The sequence below is a fragment of the Bidens hawaiensis genome, unplaced genomic scaffold (genome assembly GCF_021521415.1).
Source record: "Bidens hawaiensis isolate Kalapana, Puna unplaced genomic scaffold, B.hawaiensis_p1.1 tig00070728_1, whole genome shotgun sequence".
Lineage (NCBI taxonomy): Eukaryota > Viridiplantae > Streptophyta > Magnoliopsida > Asterales > Asteraceae > Bidens > Bidens hawaiensis.
Window position 1 is genome coordinate 36,469 of NW_027502417.1, and position 18,331 is coordinate 54,799.

The window sequence follows — 18,331 nt, forward strand, 5'->3', positions numbered from 1 at the left end:
TAATTATATAGCAAGCTTGGTCCTTAGATGTTAAAAAAATTGCAAATTTAATCCAAACATTTGTGAGATGGTTGCACGTTTAGCCCTCACTATTAATACCAGCTAAGGTAATTGTGTTTGTTCAAAATTGGAACCTTATTCAAAATACTTTGTAGAACTCTTAACGTGAACATCACCTTCGCCTAGTGCAAATTTAAAGATTTAACGCGTAATTGACGTTGATAAAGTTCACGCTAGAAGTTCTAGAGTTGTGAAAAAGTATTCTTTTAGAATTCTAAATGTGAAAAGGCACAATTACAGGGGTTAACTATAAGGACCAACTGTGAAACCTTGTCACCAATGTTTAAACTAAAGGAATAGTTTTTAAAATCTTGGGACCAACTTTCAATTTAGTCAACACAAAGACCATTTGTGCAACTCTCTTTCTTTCTCTTTTTTTAGTTTGACTAGTGATTTTTCTTTTAATATTATCTTCTAATTTAAGTTAATTTTAAAAAAAATTAGTAACTAGATAATATCTAGAATTCATATATATATATATATGTGTGTGTCTGTATGTGTATATAGGATTGCATCATGACATATGTCTTAAATTATTTAAAAACTTGAAGGAACCCTTGAAAACTAACGTGTTTTATAATAATTTTGTATGTTAATGTTATATGAGTGTAGTTTTATCATATTGTATATCTATATTTACGATTACAATTTTGAAAATTAGGTTTTATACATATCTATGTTTTCTTTTACACATATGTAAGTTTGTTATTACATAAATTTTACACATATGTAAACCTGTGATTAATATATCTAATAAAAAATTATATATAAAATATGATAAAAAGACTCTTGATTAATGTTAATATATGAAAATTTTTTTAAAAATGTTTGGTTTTTAAGAGTTACTAGTAGTTCTTATATTTTTAGAGTCCTTAAATGATACTAACCCTATATATATATATATATATATATGGTAAAGTTAAAATACAAAGTACAACAAAAGTGAGAAAGGTGAGAAGGAATATAATCCATTAATCTTAGATTTGGATAGTGTAGATAAATTTAAGAATGAAAATTAATAAGAATGACATGAAGGTAATAACTCATTTATGATGACTTTCTCTCTCTACATGCAAGGCACATGTCAATTCCTCCATCATTTTAAAACGTATATAACTTTTTCATACGACATTTGTTTTAGAAAATTATTTTAACATAATACAAATGTTTTTTTTTTATCTTTAATATGAATATCATATTTTTATTTAAAAATCAAAAAAAGTTAGTGGGTTTTTTTATATTGTGTTATTTGGTTGTTTATTGTGTTTTTATGCATTGTGTTATAGATTTTGGTCATTGTGTTTTCCTATTGGTACTCGTATCAACGATAAAAACTAAAATAAAGATTACGTCATTGTGTCTTTTTGTTCGTTTTTTGTTTATCATTGTGTATTTGTGCTCAACATTTGTCTTTCTACTTATCATTGTGTTTTAATCATTGTGCTCAACATTCATTTAATTTGCGAAAAATAGTATCATGTTTATTGTGTGTTACGTTAAAGTCATTGTGTGATATGTATATTCCATTGTGTTTTACGTTTCAGATCATTGTGTTATATGTATTTACCATAGTGTCTTACGTTTCAGACCATTGTGTTATATGTTTCAGGTTATTGTGTAGTATATATTCATCATTGTGTTTTATGTATTAGATAATTTGTTGGTATTTTTCATTATATCTACATCTTATTACACAATGATGTTATTAGTATTTAAAAAAACACAATGATCGATTGAAAGAAACAATGGCGAAAAAACACTTTGACAAACAGAAAGACACATTGACGAAAAAAGACACAATGGTAAGCAAAAAGACACAATGACATAATTTTTTTTATATAACAAAATCATACTCATATTAAAGATAAAAAAAACGTTTGTTATTATGGTGAATTTTATTTTTAAAAAGATATTATATGAAAAGGTTATAGACGTTTAAAAATGACGGGAGATTTAACATTTGATTTGCATGTGGAGAAAGATGTCAATTATAATTATGTCAATTAATTATGGCTTCCCACACTTCTCATTTTTATATATAACGTTATTTAGGCTAGTTTTTTTTTACATTTATAATAATTTTTTTTCAACATTCTAACATGTAAAAACAATTGATTACTAGATAAAAATAGTTTCAGTGAGCATGTGAAACTTGGTTAGTGTTAATTTATGTTATAACATGTTATGTTAATTCTTTTGATTAGTGAGGTGTTAAACAACATACAAAAGATACAGTTGGTTGGTAAAGAGGACAAAACTAAAGTGGGTAAAACTAGCATTGATTCGAAAAGCATGCATAAATGCTTTAAATTTGATATTATGGTATTTAGATTGGTAAATGTTAATATCAGGCCAGTTTTGAGTGGGTGTAATTTTTATTGTTAAGCATAATACATTAGAATACTCTTTAATTATTTTCTTCATTTATCAGGTAGCATTGTCTTGATGGAAGAATCATGCCGTAAGTTGCAAAAGCCACATAAAGGTTCGCTTCTAGTTCGTGATCCCATTTGCTATTGATGTAATTGTAGTTGATAAACTTTAAATAATCATTCTCTCATGTTGGCCATGTTTAATTGGGGATGTTTTTTGCGTGGAAATGGTATGAAGGGGGTGTTTGGGTTTCCTTATTTTTACCTCCTTATAGCTTATTCACTTTTATTCATTCAAATAGTGTTTGGGTAATACAACTTATTAACTTTTAAAGAAGGAAAAAGGAATTTTCATAAGTTAGGATTTTGTAACTTATGGAAAACTCCTTATTTAAGGTAAGGAGGTGTAAATAAGGAATCCCAAACATGCCCGAAATGTTATTTTAATAACGGAAAATAATGGTGAAAGGGTAAAGAAAATATTTGATGAGAGAATTATTATATATATTAATTTTTAACTTTCTTAAGCTTAAAGGGTTGTACCCCTAGCTTAAGGGGTTGTACACACCTTCTTAAGCTTAATGAGTTGTAACCCTAGCTTAAAGGGTTGTACATTAATTCACACATACAAAAAACAAACTTTTTTAGTTTTTTTTATGTTATTTGCGTTTCAATTTAATATTTGCATGTAAACATGCCGGAATAGACATGCGTGATTGAACGTTTTACATCTAAGTTTTGTTAGGTTTGACAGTCTCGACGCAAAGCATGGGTCCGCCCCCTTCAACACACAACTTAAACAAAACGTTTTAACATTACTTTTTCATGGTTTTACCCCCCCCCCCCCGGCGACCGCCGTAACTCGGGGGGCTTAATACTAGTTAACTTTTAAAGGATAAACTATAGAGACGATACACACATCAAATGAGAATAATGAAAAAGTTTACGGAGAAGAAGCGAGATTTGCATATGGTGTACCTTGTCGAGTGATGATATATAGGCATAATTAGAACTATGTATGATAGAGCTAAAACTCACGTTCTTGTGCTAGCACAACCTCATTTTTTGTGAAGATAGGCTTTCACCAACGAAATGCGTTGAGCCCATTTTTTAGTATTATCATGGATGAGTAGCTAAAGTCTGTTTCGGTGGTAGTTTTATGATGCCTCCCTTTTGCAGTTGATTTTGTGCTAGTTGTGGAGAGTAAAACGAGCCTGAATGATAGGTTGGAGTGGCAAGCAATCTTAGGCCCTAAATTCAAGTACCTTTATTGGAACCACGCCAAGGAGAACGCCTAAAATACAATTGAGGCCAAGTTGTCATGCTAAGTACCAATTTTAAGTATTTAGGGTCATTTGTCATGGGGCATTTGAAATATACTCAGATCTCTTGTGTGATAAGAAGTTTTTGACGAGTAAAGGGTGAATTCTATAAAGTTGTGGTTCAATAGCTGTATAGGGAACCGATTACTGATCCATAAGAAATTACAAGTTTGAGAGATAATGATGTTGAGGTGGATGTGTAGACACATTCATATAGTTTGGATAAGACAAGGGAGGGGTAGTTGAGACAGTATACTCATGTGTAGAGTAAACATATGGCAACGTTTATGATAATTGTGGAAACCTTATAAGTGGAGGGAAGAAAGATGAAAACCTAAAATGACATGGAATAAGTAAATGTAGAAGGATTTCGTACATGTGCACATCTTAGAGGACATGAGCGGGCATAAGAGTTCTAGACTCGTAGAATTAAGGTTATGGATTTTAGGGGAGTTTATACTTGTGTCTTAGATTTGTTTTGAGTTCCTTGCATACAATTAGCTTGTTTCTACCCTTTCGTTTTGCTTTAGTCTTGGCTTTGCATAAGACTTGTCTTGACATAAAGACTTTTTAGGGGAACCTAGAGACTTTTTAGGGAACCATATACTTAAATATTTTAGATTTTTTTTGAATGGTTAATTTATTACTTAAAAGTATTTCTATTATGACATGGTTCGTCATGATTTTAGGTATTTGGGCTATATATGTAAATGTTGAATTGCAATATGAGGAATGTGAGCCATGATATCGTATTGTAATCAGCATCAATTAAGACAAGAATGCACAGGAAAGTTCATGAAGAGCGTACACAAAAAGACCTAGGGTCTGTTTGGTATTAGGTAATGTATTTTAGAGGAAATAGAATGGATGAGATAATAAAATGGACAATGGAATGAAATCGATCATTACCATTCCTTTTGTCTTGTTTGGTTAATTTTTTAGAATGAAATGATCACTTTTTTTATGTTGTTTGGTAGACGTAAAAGGAAACGGGAATTAAATACAAATAACAAAATTACCCCTATTTAAAAAATAAGAACATTTACTGATGGCGGTCTGGTGGTGGCTGCAGCGGTGATAGCAATGGTGGTCACCTGATAGTGGCGGGGATGATAGTGGTTGGCGGTAGCAGTGGTGGTCCTGATAGCGGTGACAGTGATGATAGTTGTGGCGGTCAGGTGGTAGCGACGGTGGTGGTCATTAGATGGTGTCGAAAAAACAAGGTAGGATGGGAATGGATTGAAGGGGGGGGGGGTGATGGTCTTCTGATGGAATGTGATTCCTTTACGTCTTGTTCTTGAGTTTTTTAATCAAGGAAAGGAGAGGGAAGGATTAGAAAGGAAAGAGAATGGAAGGAAATTTTTTTTAATAGGTATGTTCTTGAGTTGGAAGGAAATTGGAGGAAAGGAAAAGATAACTTATTGGGAAAAAACTTATCCTTAGTAATCATCCCATTTTTGGAAGGATAACTTATTGGGAAAAAACATGAATTTAATCCCTCCTAACTCCTCCTACTCCTTTCCTTTCAATCCTAAAAAAACTCAAGAACACTCATTTTTTAACTATCCTTAGTTTTCCTTTCATTTCCCTACTTTAAAAAAACTCAAGAACAGGGCGTTAGTAATCATTGATTATACTCCATGGAATAAACATATATCTTTTTTTTATTCCCTTAAAATGATTCCGTTCATTCCACCTGTCATTTCTGCGTACCAAACGCTACCCAAGGGAAAAATAGTATTAACGAATATTGTAAGTGGTTCTCTTATGCTTTATGGTAATTTGGGGTATATGTATGAATGTGATAAATATATCCGTATCAATAATTAACTATGGGCTCCCTAAACATTCATTAGACAAAACGATCCCTAAATATCATGTATGATACAAAAAAAGAGCATGTGGTTATACCATTAATAATTGTTCATAAAGTTCCAAGTGTTGTGTGGTTAAAGTGTCAATAACTACGAACTAGGAGCACTACTCGTTAGAGAAACTGACCTCTATAAATGTCAATAACTTTGTACTAGAAGCACTATTCATCAGAGAAACCGATAAGATTATGGGGTAGAAAAAGAGAACATTGAAAATAACCATAATCAGGGGATGCCATTAAAGAGTAATGGAAAACAAGCTTATGATTACTCTTTGGAGAAAGTGGGACGATTAAAGGGTGTTAGAGCATTCTCATTCCTTCCTTTATCTCTAAATCCAAAATTACTTTAGAAGTCATTGCATTTTCTCTCTTCCGTTCAATTAAATTAAACTTTTTTACACCCAAATCATATGTTTTCTCTCTCATCTACTCACAACCACTTACAAGAACTTTTTAAATATACAAAAAATCACAACATTTTCTCTTATTCGTTCACAACACCATAGGATGGATTGAGAATGCTCTTATGGAAGTATATAAGGGTTAAGTAGGCCACAATGTAGTGCGTGTGGTGATTGGTTTTCATGGAAATTGTGGCAAATTAACTTCAGTTAGGTATGTTCTTTAGTAAAACTTAAACTTAGGTCTTTCTTAAAGACAAAACATAGGTAAGGCATTCATGGGACTATAGAAAAAGGAACCTTCGTTGTGATGTATGTGTGCATGTATAAATTAAATTTTGAAACCAGTCCCAATTGTCAATCTAACAACACATTATTGTTTAAAATTTTGCAACTAGCACACAAAAACCAAATTAACGAATTGCATCAAACCGAATAACAATGATAGCTTATTTAGTTAATTATTGTTAAAAAGGCAGTTCTTGGTACAATATTGTGTATCTAGGCTTGAATGAAGTTGTCTTGTGTATTATGTTAATCTGAAATGAAACAATGGCATTGTCTTTGGTTAATCTAGAACATAATAAAAACAAACTAGTTTAGATTGCTATGTTTTTTTTCTTGTTATAAGTAGTTTTGGCTTGTAATGATTTCTACAAGTAGTTTTTGGCTTGTTATAAGTAGTTTATATGTTATAAGTAGTTTTGGCTTGTAATGATTTCTACTTTCTATAGTAGGATGTGCAATTGTTTCTTAGATTAGGGGTATGCTTCTAATAACTTTCAGGGTTTAGATTATTTGCATTTGGTTTAATAAGTTAATAGCATAAATCGTGGTGGTTGTTATTGGTAAGGGTATAAACCGTGGAAAAGGAGAAGCGATTATGCAAGGTACCAAGTTAGTCTTATCAGTACTAAATAAAGTCATGCCATGACCTAAAGGTACTATTTATCAGTGCCGAAAAAGTCATGCCATGATTTCCTTAGTTGAGTAACACGACACTAAACTCGAGATACACGAGCACAAAGTTCTGTCGCTAGTTCATTAAGTCATATAGGCAAGAATGAGAATGTTTTTAGGATGGCGTCTTTTAGACTTGAAGCATATAATCAATAGGATGGACTACTCTTGTAACTAGGGGTGTTTAAAAGAATCCATATCCAAATTATCTGAAAATCCGTATCCGAACTATCCGAAATTTCGAATATCCGTAAATTTGGATTCAGATTCGGATAGCAATTCTGAGAATTTTTGGATCCGAGCTATTCAGTATACAACTAATAAGAAACCCTAACTGACTGATTCTAAGCGTCGTTGGTCTGCAATATTCATCTCTATGGTCTCTCTCCCTCTCTTTTGGTGATTTAGTCTCCACAGCCTCCACTAGACACCATTACCGGATTTGAACTACCCTCATCGGATCAACCCTTGGCGACAACCTCCCTTTTAATCTGTAGTTACAGTTTCACACTATGATATGTTATTTCGGTCATTCCAGGCTCTCAAATTTGAAGGACCAATCGATTTGTGTAAGGGTAATAATGGTTCTAAGATTGATTTTGGGTTGTAGTTGATTGAATAATTTGGCTAACTAGCCTTTTTGTTTTTGTTCGAACATGTATTAGGCTAAGTGATGCGTTTGCAGCTTGAAATAATGAGAGAGAACTTTGGGATAGATCCATTTTTTAATTGCTATTTAGAATTTCGGATATCCGTTCGGATAGTGAAATTCCGAATTTGAACGCCTCTACTTGTAACTATTTACCGTTATTGCTACCCGCGATCTTAGAAAGTTGCGATTAAGCTTTTAATTTAGTAGATGGAGATGATACTTGAGTATGGAGGATATATTGAAAATTGCTTTCTACACTCATGAAAGTTGCTTTAAATACTTATTATTACCCTTCGTTACATGACTGCTTCAACATTTTGATCCCCCGTGAACAAGATATTTTGGTCTTATCATCCTTATATGACAATATGACATCCATGCATGTTGCTGGTGCATGAGTGTGATCCCAAAGTTGTATACAAGCATGTGTGCATGTATGTATTGTGTGTGTATGCCATGCTCATTGCTCACGAAGAGTGTGTTGTATTAGAGATGAAAGGATAAATCTAGTTATAAAGTTGAAAGATACATATCGTATTTGAAGGCTTGTAATATTTGACATTATAGTTGTGCACAAAAAGGAGAAAATAAAGATAAAGGGTGTTTACACATATTAAGATTTCTCCTATGTGTGAAAAGAAAATAAAGGGAATGGGTACGAAAGTAGGCACATAGATTTGATATGTAGTTGTTTCTTTAAATTTTATAAGGATATGCATATAGATTATGGAGTTTCTGTATGTTAGATCACATACGTTTTGGTTATGAGGTTACCATTAATTAGGTTGTGGTATTACAAAATAGGGGCATTTGCGTGGCAGTGTACCATGTTCAACTACTAGACGTTTATATTTTTTTGGTTTTTTTAAGGGGATGATGTGATTGATTGGTTTAATTGAGTTTCTGTTAGCTAGTAAACAGTAGTTGAGGGGGGTTAAATGTAATTGTTAGATTGTTCAGGGGTCAATCGTGTCTGAATGTAATAATTGGACGAATTAGTTGGTCGTTAGTCGTTTTTAGTTGTATAACTACCCTGGTTGTTAATGAGATGGACAACTATGATTTGGGAATTTTCCTTTCTTCTCTGAATTTCTATGTTCTTACAATTTGTAGCTAACAAATTGGTATCAGAGCTACCGATTCTCGGTGTTCTGTATTCAATTCGATCAAATCTTCGTTCGTTTCGTTTTAAATCGAGAAATTGATCACTTGTTCGTTCAGTTTCATTCAATTCTATCTGATTTCTTTCAATTTTTTTGACCTAATTGATCAATTATTTGATCAATTTCAATCTAATTCGTTTCTGTCCTAAATCCCTAATTCGTTTCTGCCCTAAATTTGACCTAAATTGTTGTCTACCTTAAATTGATCACCGATCGATCAGTTTCCCTAAGAATTCCATTCAAATTTGTTTCAATTCGCTCTAGTTGATCAATTGCTTGATCAATTTCACCTAATTCTTGGTGGTATGACGACTCGTAATCAAACAATGGAACAACGAGTTCAAGAACATGACCAGACTTTGATTCGTTTAGAATCTGCTGTAAACAAGAATCTCATGGAGTTAGATGGTTTCAAAACATTGGCGCTATAGCTTCTTTGGCAGATTTGAAACAAACAGAACAGCCTCGGATTCGTACTTAATTCGGATTCGTACTTAATCAGAATGCTATAGCTTCTTTGGGAATGTTATTGAGGGAATGTTATGTCCTGAGTATAGGGGGTTTATAACATCAAGATTCGGATTCGTACTTAATCAGAATGCTATAGCTTCTTTGGCAGATTTGAAACAAACAGAACAGCCTCTTAATGAGTTTTGTAAAGAATTTGACTTAGCCTTGACAAGGGTAAGTATTTGTGAAGAATATGCAATTAGTTTGTTTCTTAGAGCTGTTAAAACTGAGATAGGAAACCCTGTGAAACTGATTAGACCTAAGAGTTTACCCGAGGCTTACATGTTGGCGAGAGTTCAGGATGATAACAATTCTGTGGCTCAAAATCATAATCCTAAACCTATTAGATCTTCCAATTATTCATCTTCTGCTCCTAAAACTACAGATTATGGTAATAGAGGATTTAGTAGTGCCAACATTCCTTTGTTGCATGCACCACCTATAAGGCTTAAACCAATTAGTTCAAGAAAATTGTCTCATATCATTCCACCAAGATAGGGAAGTGATGATCACTAACATAAAGCATAATTTGTCTCAAACTAGGAATAGGATGAAACAATATGCAGATAAAAAAAAGAGTGAAAGGCAGTTTGAAATTGGTGATTGGGTGTACCTGAAACTGCATCCTTTTGTTCAAAATTCATTGAGAAAAGTTAAGCATTCTAAATTGGGTCCCAAGTATTTTGGGCCTTTTTTAATTGTTGAGAAAATGGGTACAGTGGCTTACAAATTGGACTTACCAGTGGAGACGCAACTACACCCTGTATTTCATGTGTCCTTATTGAAACCAGCTTATGGCCACCATCAGCTTTCCATTCCATTGCCTACTGGTCCAAGATTTTTGTTGCAACCTCGTTCGATTGTTGACCGTCGGTTGGTTCGCGAGCGTAATCGTCAAGCTACTCAGGTGCTGGTTCACTGGCAAGGCCTACCGTTAGAAGATGCTACTTGGGAAGATTTAAATGAGTTTGAATTACGTTTTCCAGAGTTTAATTCTCGAGGACAAGAATTCGTTTGGGGGGGGAGTTGTGTTAGCTAGTAAACAGTAGTTGAGGGGGGGTTAAATGTAATTGTTAGATTGTTCAGGGATCAATCGTGTCTGAATGTAATAATTGGACGAATTAGTTGGTCGTTAGTCGTTTTCAGTTGTACAACTACCCTGGTTGTTAATGAGATGGACAGCTATGATTTGGGAATTTTCCTTTCTTCTCTGAATTTCTATGTTCTTACAATTTGTAGCTAACAGTTTCGAAGCATGAGAGGCTCAAAAAAGTATAAGAGCGGAAACTTTAATGTGGTTTTTATTTGCAATGAGAACTATTAGGGTCACATTAGGGACTAAGCATGTAGAATTGCATATATGGTTAATTAGTATAGTTAATGTTTACATAGATAAGTAAATCTAATACTATGGATTGCAAAACGTTGATTATTATATATTTGATTATGTATTATTTGAGCAAGTATAATAACAAAAAAATAAGACAACTCTCAAGTCTACATCCATTTTTCTCTATTCTCCATCACCCACTTTTATTTAGTAAACACATAACGGTTTATTTAGTAACATGTAAGGCTGTTAATAGTGTTGTCTTGATTACTATGTTTGTTCAAGACTTTCAAAAAAGTTTTTAAAAACGCTTTTTTTTATTATGATGCACATTTTCTTTGCCTTTTGGGCATCATATTTGAAAAGGAAAATTTTGTTGTTTGAGCCCAATGAACACAAACTAAAATTTGAGTTAAAAATGTTTTTTTTTAATCTTTATTTTCTTTGCCACCACTTTCAAATTATGGTATGACTTTTTGAGAATAAATAATAATTCAAAACAATGAGGTTTTGAGTGGGATGTAATGTACATACTTATACCTTAATAATTTTGTATTACAGTTGGATTTCAATATGTGATGCTAAAGGCCGACCGAAAAAGTATATGCGGGTCGAATGCTCGGAACCGTCAATTGCAGAGTAGGCTCACTACTTCCTTTCTTTCTTTGATCTATTGAAATCTTTTAGATAAGATTTCTTCTTATAGCTTTTATATCTACCCCCTTTGCTTGAAGATATAAGAATAACTTCCACAAGCTGCATTTAGAGTGTTTTTGCATGAAAGGCGCATATTGAAAGCCTACAGGGCTGTTTTATCATTCAATATTTTTTTGTGAAAGTGTTCTACATTTGTCCATGCTACTTGTATTTGTTGTTTATTGAGTCGCTGTTGAATGTATTATAGTTTTAGGAATTGGGACATTATCAAATACATAAAGGAAGAAGAGGTTCCCTCCGGATTACATTGCACTAATATCTACCCAGCTTATCAGGATACGCGACAAAATAATGAGTGGCATAAGTTCTTGAGTTTCCTCCAACAATCTACAAAGGTGTTAAATTGTTCTTCCCATGTCTGTTTTAATTTGTAATTTACTTGCAAAGCGAATGAGAATAGGGGGTGTAAATGAGCCAAGCCCGAGTTTAGCTCGTGAGTCGTTTTCTCAAGATCGAGCTCGGTTTGTTTTTTTATCTAATAATCTATATCTAGTCTATATTAAAGTTTGTTTTTCTCAAGATCTGCATGATCCATGGGCAGATCTCTGCTTGAGTTGTTTTTAAAGTTTGAGCTCGGCATGTTTGAACGGCCGTAACTTGCTACCCACTTAGCTGATCTAGTTAGAGGACTTCTTTAAAGAAGGGCTTTAATCCACATAATTGAGTTTTTCAAATGTTAATATATTTTAAAAAAAACTACACCATAAAAATGAGCATTTTATTCTCTTAGATTTGAATAATAAATATGGTATTCCTTTAGGTTTTTTAGTTAAAAAGCGAACATGTTGCGTGATTTCTATTGTTTGTGTTCCCCGACGCATCGCACGTGAGCCCTTTAATTTTTATACATTTATTAATTATATATGTTATTTATTTATTTTATTGTATTAAACATTATTTTATATAATAATAAATTTAAAAGTTTATAAAAGTAACTGGCTCGTTTAGGCTAGGGCTCATTTATTAAACAAGCTTATTTTAAGGCCCATGCTTGTTAAAGCTAGGCTTGATTTGAGCTTTTAACAAGCTGATCTTGAATAGCACACAAGCCAGCTTGGTTTTTTTACACTTGTAATGAGATTGAATGAAAGACTCCCTAGTATGATAAAACATCAAAATAAAGACAAGTTTAAATTACTATTTAATTATACTATTTCTAAAGCTGTTAAATTTCTTGATCTATCTTGTCTTATGGTGATCAAGCAGTTATTTATAATATCTTGAGGCCAAATATAAAAATAAAGTTGGAAGTGTTTTACAGATTTTCCATATGAGTTTGTTTTCCTAATTAGGTTTCTAGATTTTCAGTTTAAAATAATTTACCACCATCCGAAAGTAATATTTATGGTTCATTTAATTGCCATCATGAACACACTTTGCATTCATAGCTCTATAATCCCTACAAAATGAAGCATTATTTAAATTGCTATCATGTTTTCTAGATAATACCGCAAGTATGGAACTATTTTCATTATTTTAGTATGTTCTTACTGGTTGAACATGCTCTTGAAGGCTGTTTCTGCATGCACTGAGAGTGGTCAGATTTACATTCTTCCATCCAGGCTGGATGAAGAATACAGTCATGCAGTGGTCCACTATCTAATGCATGAAAATTGTGCCAACAGAAGTCAAAGCCATGCCAAATCTGGTTAGTTTTCTTTTCATTGTGCATTATCTTTCTCCTTTTGTTTATATTCATTGTTTTATCCATCATCATTATTAGGATGTCTGAAGATTGTTCAGATGCCAAATTTTCTTTTTCATATAATGCATACAGGCTGCTTTTAAATTGATACCATGTGTTCTTTTCCATATGGTTTACAATGTCAACTGTTTTTTCTAGTGACCCTTTAATATTTGAATTGAATGCAAAAACATAAAGTAAAACTAGTCATTATCATACACATTAGAATATCTATCACTATAATTGGTACACATGGATTGTGATGTGTTCATGATGTCATAGAGGAATAGTTTATTTTATTTGCTTTGTTTTTGGTCAGATTTGAAAAATGATAATTATGTTATTCAATTAGAACATGTTAATGTTGAAGATAGTCGCATGGGTGAGCCGGCTAATTGCAAATCTGAACGTAGCAGATCTGAACGTAGTGCAACAAGTTTCAATGGTCCAAGGAAGAACTATGCGTGTGCGCATCCTAGTTATTTGAAAACCCTTGGTCAAAGCCATTCTGACTGGATTTTTGGTGCTATTGCTGAATTTGTGGACAATTCAAGAGATGCCAAAGCAACAATGTACTCTTTCCATGAGTATCTATGATTTTTTTTGTTTGTCTATCATTACTTATTTGGCCATGTTGACCAGGTTTGATATATCTATTGACATGATATACTTTAGCATTGTCGATAAGGAAATTCCAATGCTGGCAATTGTAGATGATGGTCATGAGATGAGCCATGAGGAGATTATGAAAATGGTGTCTTTTGGTCGTAAGCAACCTGATTCAAGCGATCCTAATTATATTGGTAGATATGGTGTTGGATTTAAGGTATTTCTTTCTTGGCTCTCATATGATATCATACAATATTATATATAGTTAGTCATGAATCAACTTCTTTTTCTTTTTAATGCATGATTAGTATTATGTCTATCTATAAGTGCATTGGCATACATTCTTAAGTTTACGCTCTCATGGTGCTGTTTGTATTGTGATCTTTGACACTATTTCCAGACCGGAACAATGAGACTTGGCAGAGATGCATTGGTTCTTACTCAGACAACAAATTCCAGATCAATTGCTTTTCTTTCCCAATCACTAAATGAAGGAAAAGATGTATGAAATACAAATCATTATTTTCATTATAAAGTTATGCTTTTTTTTCAGACCGGAACAATGAGACTTGGCAGAGATGCATTGGTTCTTACTCAGACAACAAATTCCAGATCAATTGCTTTTCTTTCCCAATCACTAAATGAAGGAAAAGATGTATGAAATACAAATCATTATTTTCATTATAAAGTTATGCTTTTTTTTCCCAAACGATTAGTTATGTTCTTTGCTGCTACAGAATATTGAGATCCCGATTGTAACGTATTCTCGGAAAGGGCAATATATGGAAGTTGATACCAATGTCCAGACTGGAACTTCATCAAAGAACAACTTGAAAGCCATAAAGGAATTCTCACCGTTTGACAAATTTTTAATTGGTGAGAAGGCAGGCTTATTTAACAGACAAGGTACTGGGACACAAATATACATATGGAATTTGGATGAATGGGGGTCAACATATTCTCTTGAATGGGTCAACGGGATGAATGGTGTTAGTTCTTTTGACCAAGGTGACATTTATATTCGCTCACGTAGGCCCAGATCTCGTCTTGGTCAAATGACCAAACAGGTGTGTGTATGAAATATTTTGTCATATAAATCCATATAAAGTCTGCATGCATATAATAATTAAATGTGATCTTCAGGTTCCATTAGATTACTCACTCAGATCCTATTTAGAAGTCATCTTTTTAGATCCACGAATGAAGATAAAAGTCCAAGGTTCATTGGTATGTAAATCGCCTTTTCAAGTTGGTTTTGTGTTATCAGTATGATCGCTTAACTTAACGTGCAACAGGTTAAAAGCCGCCCATTAGCAAAATTTCTACACAAAACCAGCATAGAAAATGGTTTTGTTTTGGGAAAACCAGTTGAACTCATTCTTGGACACGCTCAGCTAGACCTGGAGCAGGGTAATTGTGGAATTTTCGTATATTGGCATGGTCGATTGATCGAGGTACGTTTATACCTTTTTGTGTTAGCTTTCTTAATGTTTGTTTTAAATCCGTAATGCTTCTTACAGGCATACAAAAGAGTTGGATGCATGATACATAATGGCGAAAAGAGTCATGGCATTGTTGGAGTCATTGACGTGACCAATGTGATGGTATGCTTCTTAAAAAATATATATTTGTTAAGGCCGCTGATGCCACATTTGTTGGCATGGTTATTATTGTGCAGGATGATTGTAATGGAAAGGTTTGGGTGCATAACAACAAACAAAGTTTTGTGGATTGTGAACCTTATGCTTTTCTAGAAGACTGGCTAAGTAAAAAAGTAGACGAGTACTTAGATAACACTATCGACAAGGTCAATGTGGTAAGTCTCATACCTTTAATTATTATTATTATTATTTTTATTTTGTAATGACAGTTTACAAATTCAGGGTTTTATGGTGCAGAAAAAAGGTGGTGAGCGGTATAAACCTGATCGCGAGTGGGTGCAATGCAACAAGTGTAGGAAATGGAGAACTTTACCAGTTGACTTTGATAGCAAGACACTTCCTTTAGAATGGTATATTATTATTATTATTATTATTATTTTAAAAGAATAAAAGTTATATGTGATATAATTTTCAACTGAAGGTTTTGCTATATGAAGCCGGTGAATGGGAAATGTGAGATGCCAGAACAGAAGTTAGAGAGTGGAGTTATCACGATTTCTTCGAAACGAACGGGGTACAACTGCAAGGAGAAGTCAACAAAAAGTGAGGAGAAGTCAACAGAAAGTAAGGATGAGGATGATTTTCTTCAACCACTGAAAAGACTTAGAAGGGGATGCAAAACTTAGTGTAGAAATCACACTTGTAAATGGTTGGTTAGTTAAAACGGACCCTCAGTAGATGCAGCTTCAGCTCTCATTTTTGGGTAATATGTGTTGGTATACAAAATGGCAATTCAAGGATTCAGATTAATGTCATTTGATGTGATCAAATAGAAGTTTAGCCATGCTGGTCATTTTTTAAAAAGTCATCTTCTTTTTGAAGACAAGTGTATGCCTTTTTTTTTGTCTGCACCTAAATCCGCGTATTAGTATAAAATATTAATATTGAAGGCATCACACATGTTAAAATATAAATTTTGGGTAATAATATTAAAATTTTTTTGATAAGTTTGAATTTTCTACAAATGTAGTGAATTTTTATAGATTTTGTAAATAAACTAGAAGACGACGAACCTGTATGGCTGTATATTATCTTATTAGATTTTGTTTTAACAGCCAATTTTATTGAAAAACAAACACTAACAAGAAGCTAACCGACCAAACAACAAACGCTCGCAAAAAAATACACCCGAGTTATATTGTCTTATTAGATAAAATGGGTCTGCATGTTAACATGTAAAAAAAGCAAAAATAAATAAAAATAAAAAATTCCGTTAAATCTAACAAAGAAAAGAATAAACATAATTCACAAAGATGTTTTCTTAGCATTCACATATTATCCCTTAGCTCCAATCTCATTCTAAAATAGTATTCACATCTTATCCTGAAGAAACGTGGATCTACTCACTGGTAGCAGATCTACTTTCCTCGGATGTGATTATACTATTTCACCGATGGTTCTTCTGGATCAGTGTTCTTCCACCTACAAAATGAACAGCGCCGTTACTTACCCCTCAGAAAGGGACAGAGGGGTCCTCTTTGGGGTAACCCTCCGGCGTGAGAATAAGTATGTGTAGGAGAAGATAATAATGTGTGAGTAAGGGAATTGGGAGAGTATTGCTTAATAGCTGAATACTGTATGTTACTCTGTATGATTGTGTGATTGAATATGCTTCAATGTGAATCAATGTGTCTGTAACTGTCAATGATTGAGTATGAATGTGTCCATCAAAGTGGAGTTGATGCTGTATTTATAGTGCTAGGGTTTCCACTGATTAGGCTCAACCTCGTTGGCCTCCTCCAATCGCACTGCGCCACGTGTCCTCTGGGACACCTGGCGCTTTCTCGTTGGTTGTAATCACGTGGTAGCACATGTGTCATGCTGAGTTGTCGACCTTTCATTTGGCAGCTGTCAACATCAGCATATTCTTATTCCTTAAAAAGATGCCTTCTGGAAGGTTGTCTGACGTGCACAATCAAGGTTGCCCTAATCCTGATTTGGATAAGGGCGAGGTCGATTATGTGCATGTGTGATATGCGCCCATCCTGAGGATGCGCGAGTTCTTCTCTTTATTCTCACGCGCAGATATTTCATGCGCAGATGTGATATGCACGAGCATGTGATATGCGCCGCGCGCTGGTGCGCCGCGCGCATATGTGATGCGCGAGCATATGTGTGCCTGGGCAGATGTGATATGCACGAGCATGTGATATGCGCCGCGCGCATATGTGATGCGCGAGCATATGTGTGCCTGGGCATATGATGCCTGAGCATGTTTTGTATGCGCCATGCGCATAGGTTTTGGCTTTGTGCCTTCATAATGTGTTTATCTTGTGGGTTGACCCGCCTTGCTCGGTGTTGAGGCGGGTACATACCTCTTCAAGCCCCCCCAGTCTAATGTGTGTCTTATCTCGCGCGAGCGCGGTAAGATAGATATTAGACTTACTGATTTGGTCCTTTGAAAGGGGTTTTGTCGTTTTCTTGGTTGTTTCCATCATTGCGCGAAGTTCTATCCATTTGGTTGAAACGAATCGTCCATGTACGTGACGGTTGCTGACGTGGGTCAGTGATGGAGACGTGTCAGACATTTCGTGTGCTCGAGGTGCTACAGTTGCCTTTCGTGTCCCCTCACAAGCTGTCAGGGACACGTGTCGCGCTCGTGTTGGCCAAGACCTGCGAGTGGGGGCGCGTGAAGTCTGGCACCCGCCGTAATTTTCTTTTCGTGTCCTCTCACACAGTTGTCAGGGACACGTGTCGCGCTCGCGTTGGCTATTACCTGCGAGTGGGGGCGCGTGAAGTCCGTTCAGCACCCAAATTTCTCTCTCCTCGGCCTATAAAAGCCAGCCCTTGGAGTTCTTTATCCTTCATCTTCTTGTTTTCTCTTCTGATTTTTTCTTTCTTTGTCTTCTGAAATATCTGTTGTTCAGAAGTTTCCGTTGTTAGATTTGACAGTTGTATGTCTGATAGCTCGGACTCGTCGAACCTGTCGATCACTTCAATCGTCTCCCGAAAACGCCGCGTTAAATCCGTAGTGATGTCGACGTTGAAGAAGAAAGGCAAGGGGAAGAAGGTTG

General features: G+C 34.3%; 2 protein-coding genes across 2 annotated transcripts; both read left to right on the top strand.

Annotated features, from left to right (window-relative positions):
- The first annotated feature begins 9,866 nt into the window (after positions 1 to 9,866).
- Positions 9,867 to 10,355, top strand: LOC143605666 (uncharacterized). The gene has a single exon (XM_077081696.1). It carries the CDS (start codon positions 9,867 to 9,869, stop codon positions 10,353 to 10,355), a length of 489 nt encoding a protein of 162 aa, XP_076937811.1.
- Positions 10,356 to 13,425: 3,070 nt separating this feature from the next.
- On the top strand, positions 13,426 to 15,943 carry LOC143605667 (uncharacterized). Its single transcript, XM_077081697.1, has 10 exons — positions 13,426 to 13,619; positions 13,690 to 13,873; positions 14,057 to 14,158; positions 14,394 to 14,723; positions 14,800 to 14,883; positions 14,952 to 15,110; positions 15,177 to 15,260; positions 15,335 to 15,472; positions 15,555 to 15,667; positions 15,739 to 15,943. Exons 1-10 carry the CDS (start codon positions 13,426 to 13,428, stop codon positions 15,941 to 15,943), a joined length of 1,593 nt encoding a protein of 530 aa, XP_076937812.1.
- The last annotated feature ends 2,388 nt before the right edge of the window (positions 15,944 to 18,331 follow it).

Coding starts and splice junctions, on each gene's coding strand:
- LOC143605666 (XM_077081696.1), top strand. CDS start 9,867: ATGAAACAATATGCAGATAAAAAAAAGAGTGAAAGGCAGTTTGAAATT.
- LOC143605667 (XM_077081697.1), top strand. CDS start 13,426: ATGGGTGAGCCGGCTAATTGCAAATCTGAACGTAGCAGATCTGAACGT. Junction 13,874..14,056: donor GATATGGTGTTGGATTTAAG/GTATTTCTTTCT, acceptor CACTATTTCCAG/ACCGGAACAATGAGACTTGG. Junction 15,111..15,176: donor GGCATGGTCGATTGATCGAG/GTACGTTTATAC, acceptor TGCTTCTTACAG/GCATACAAAAGAGTTGGATG.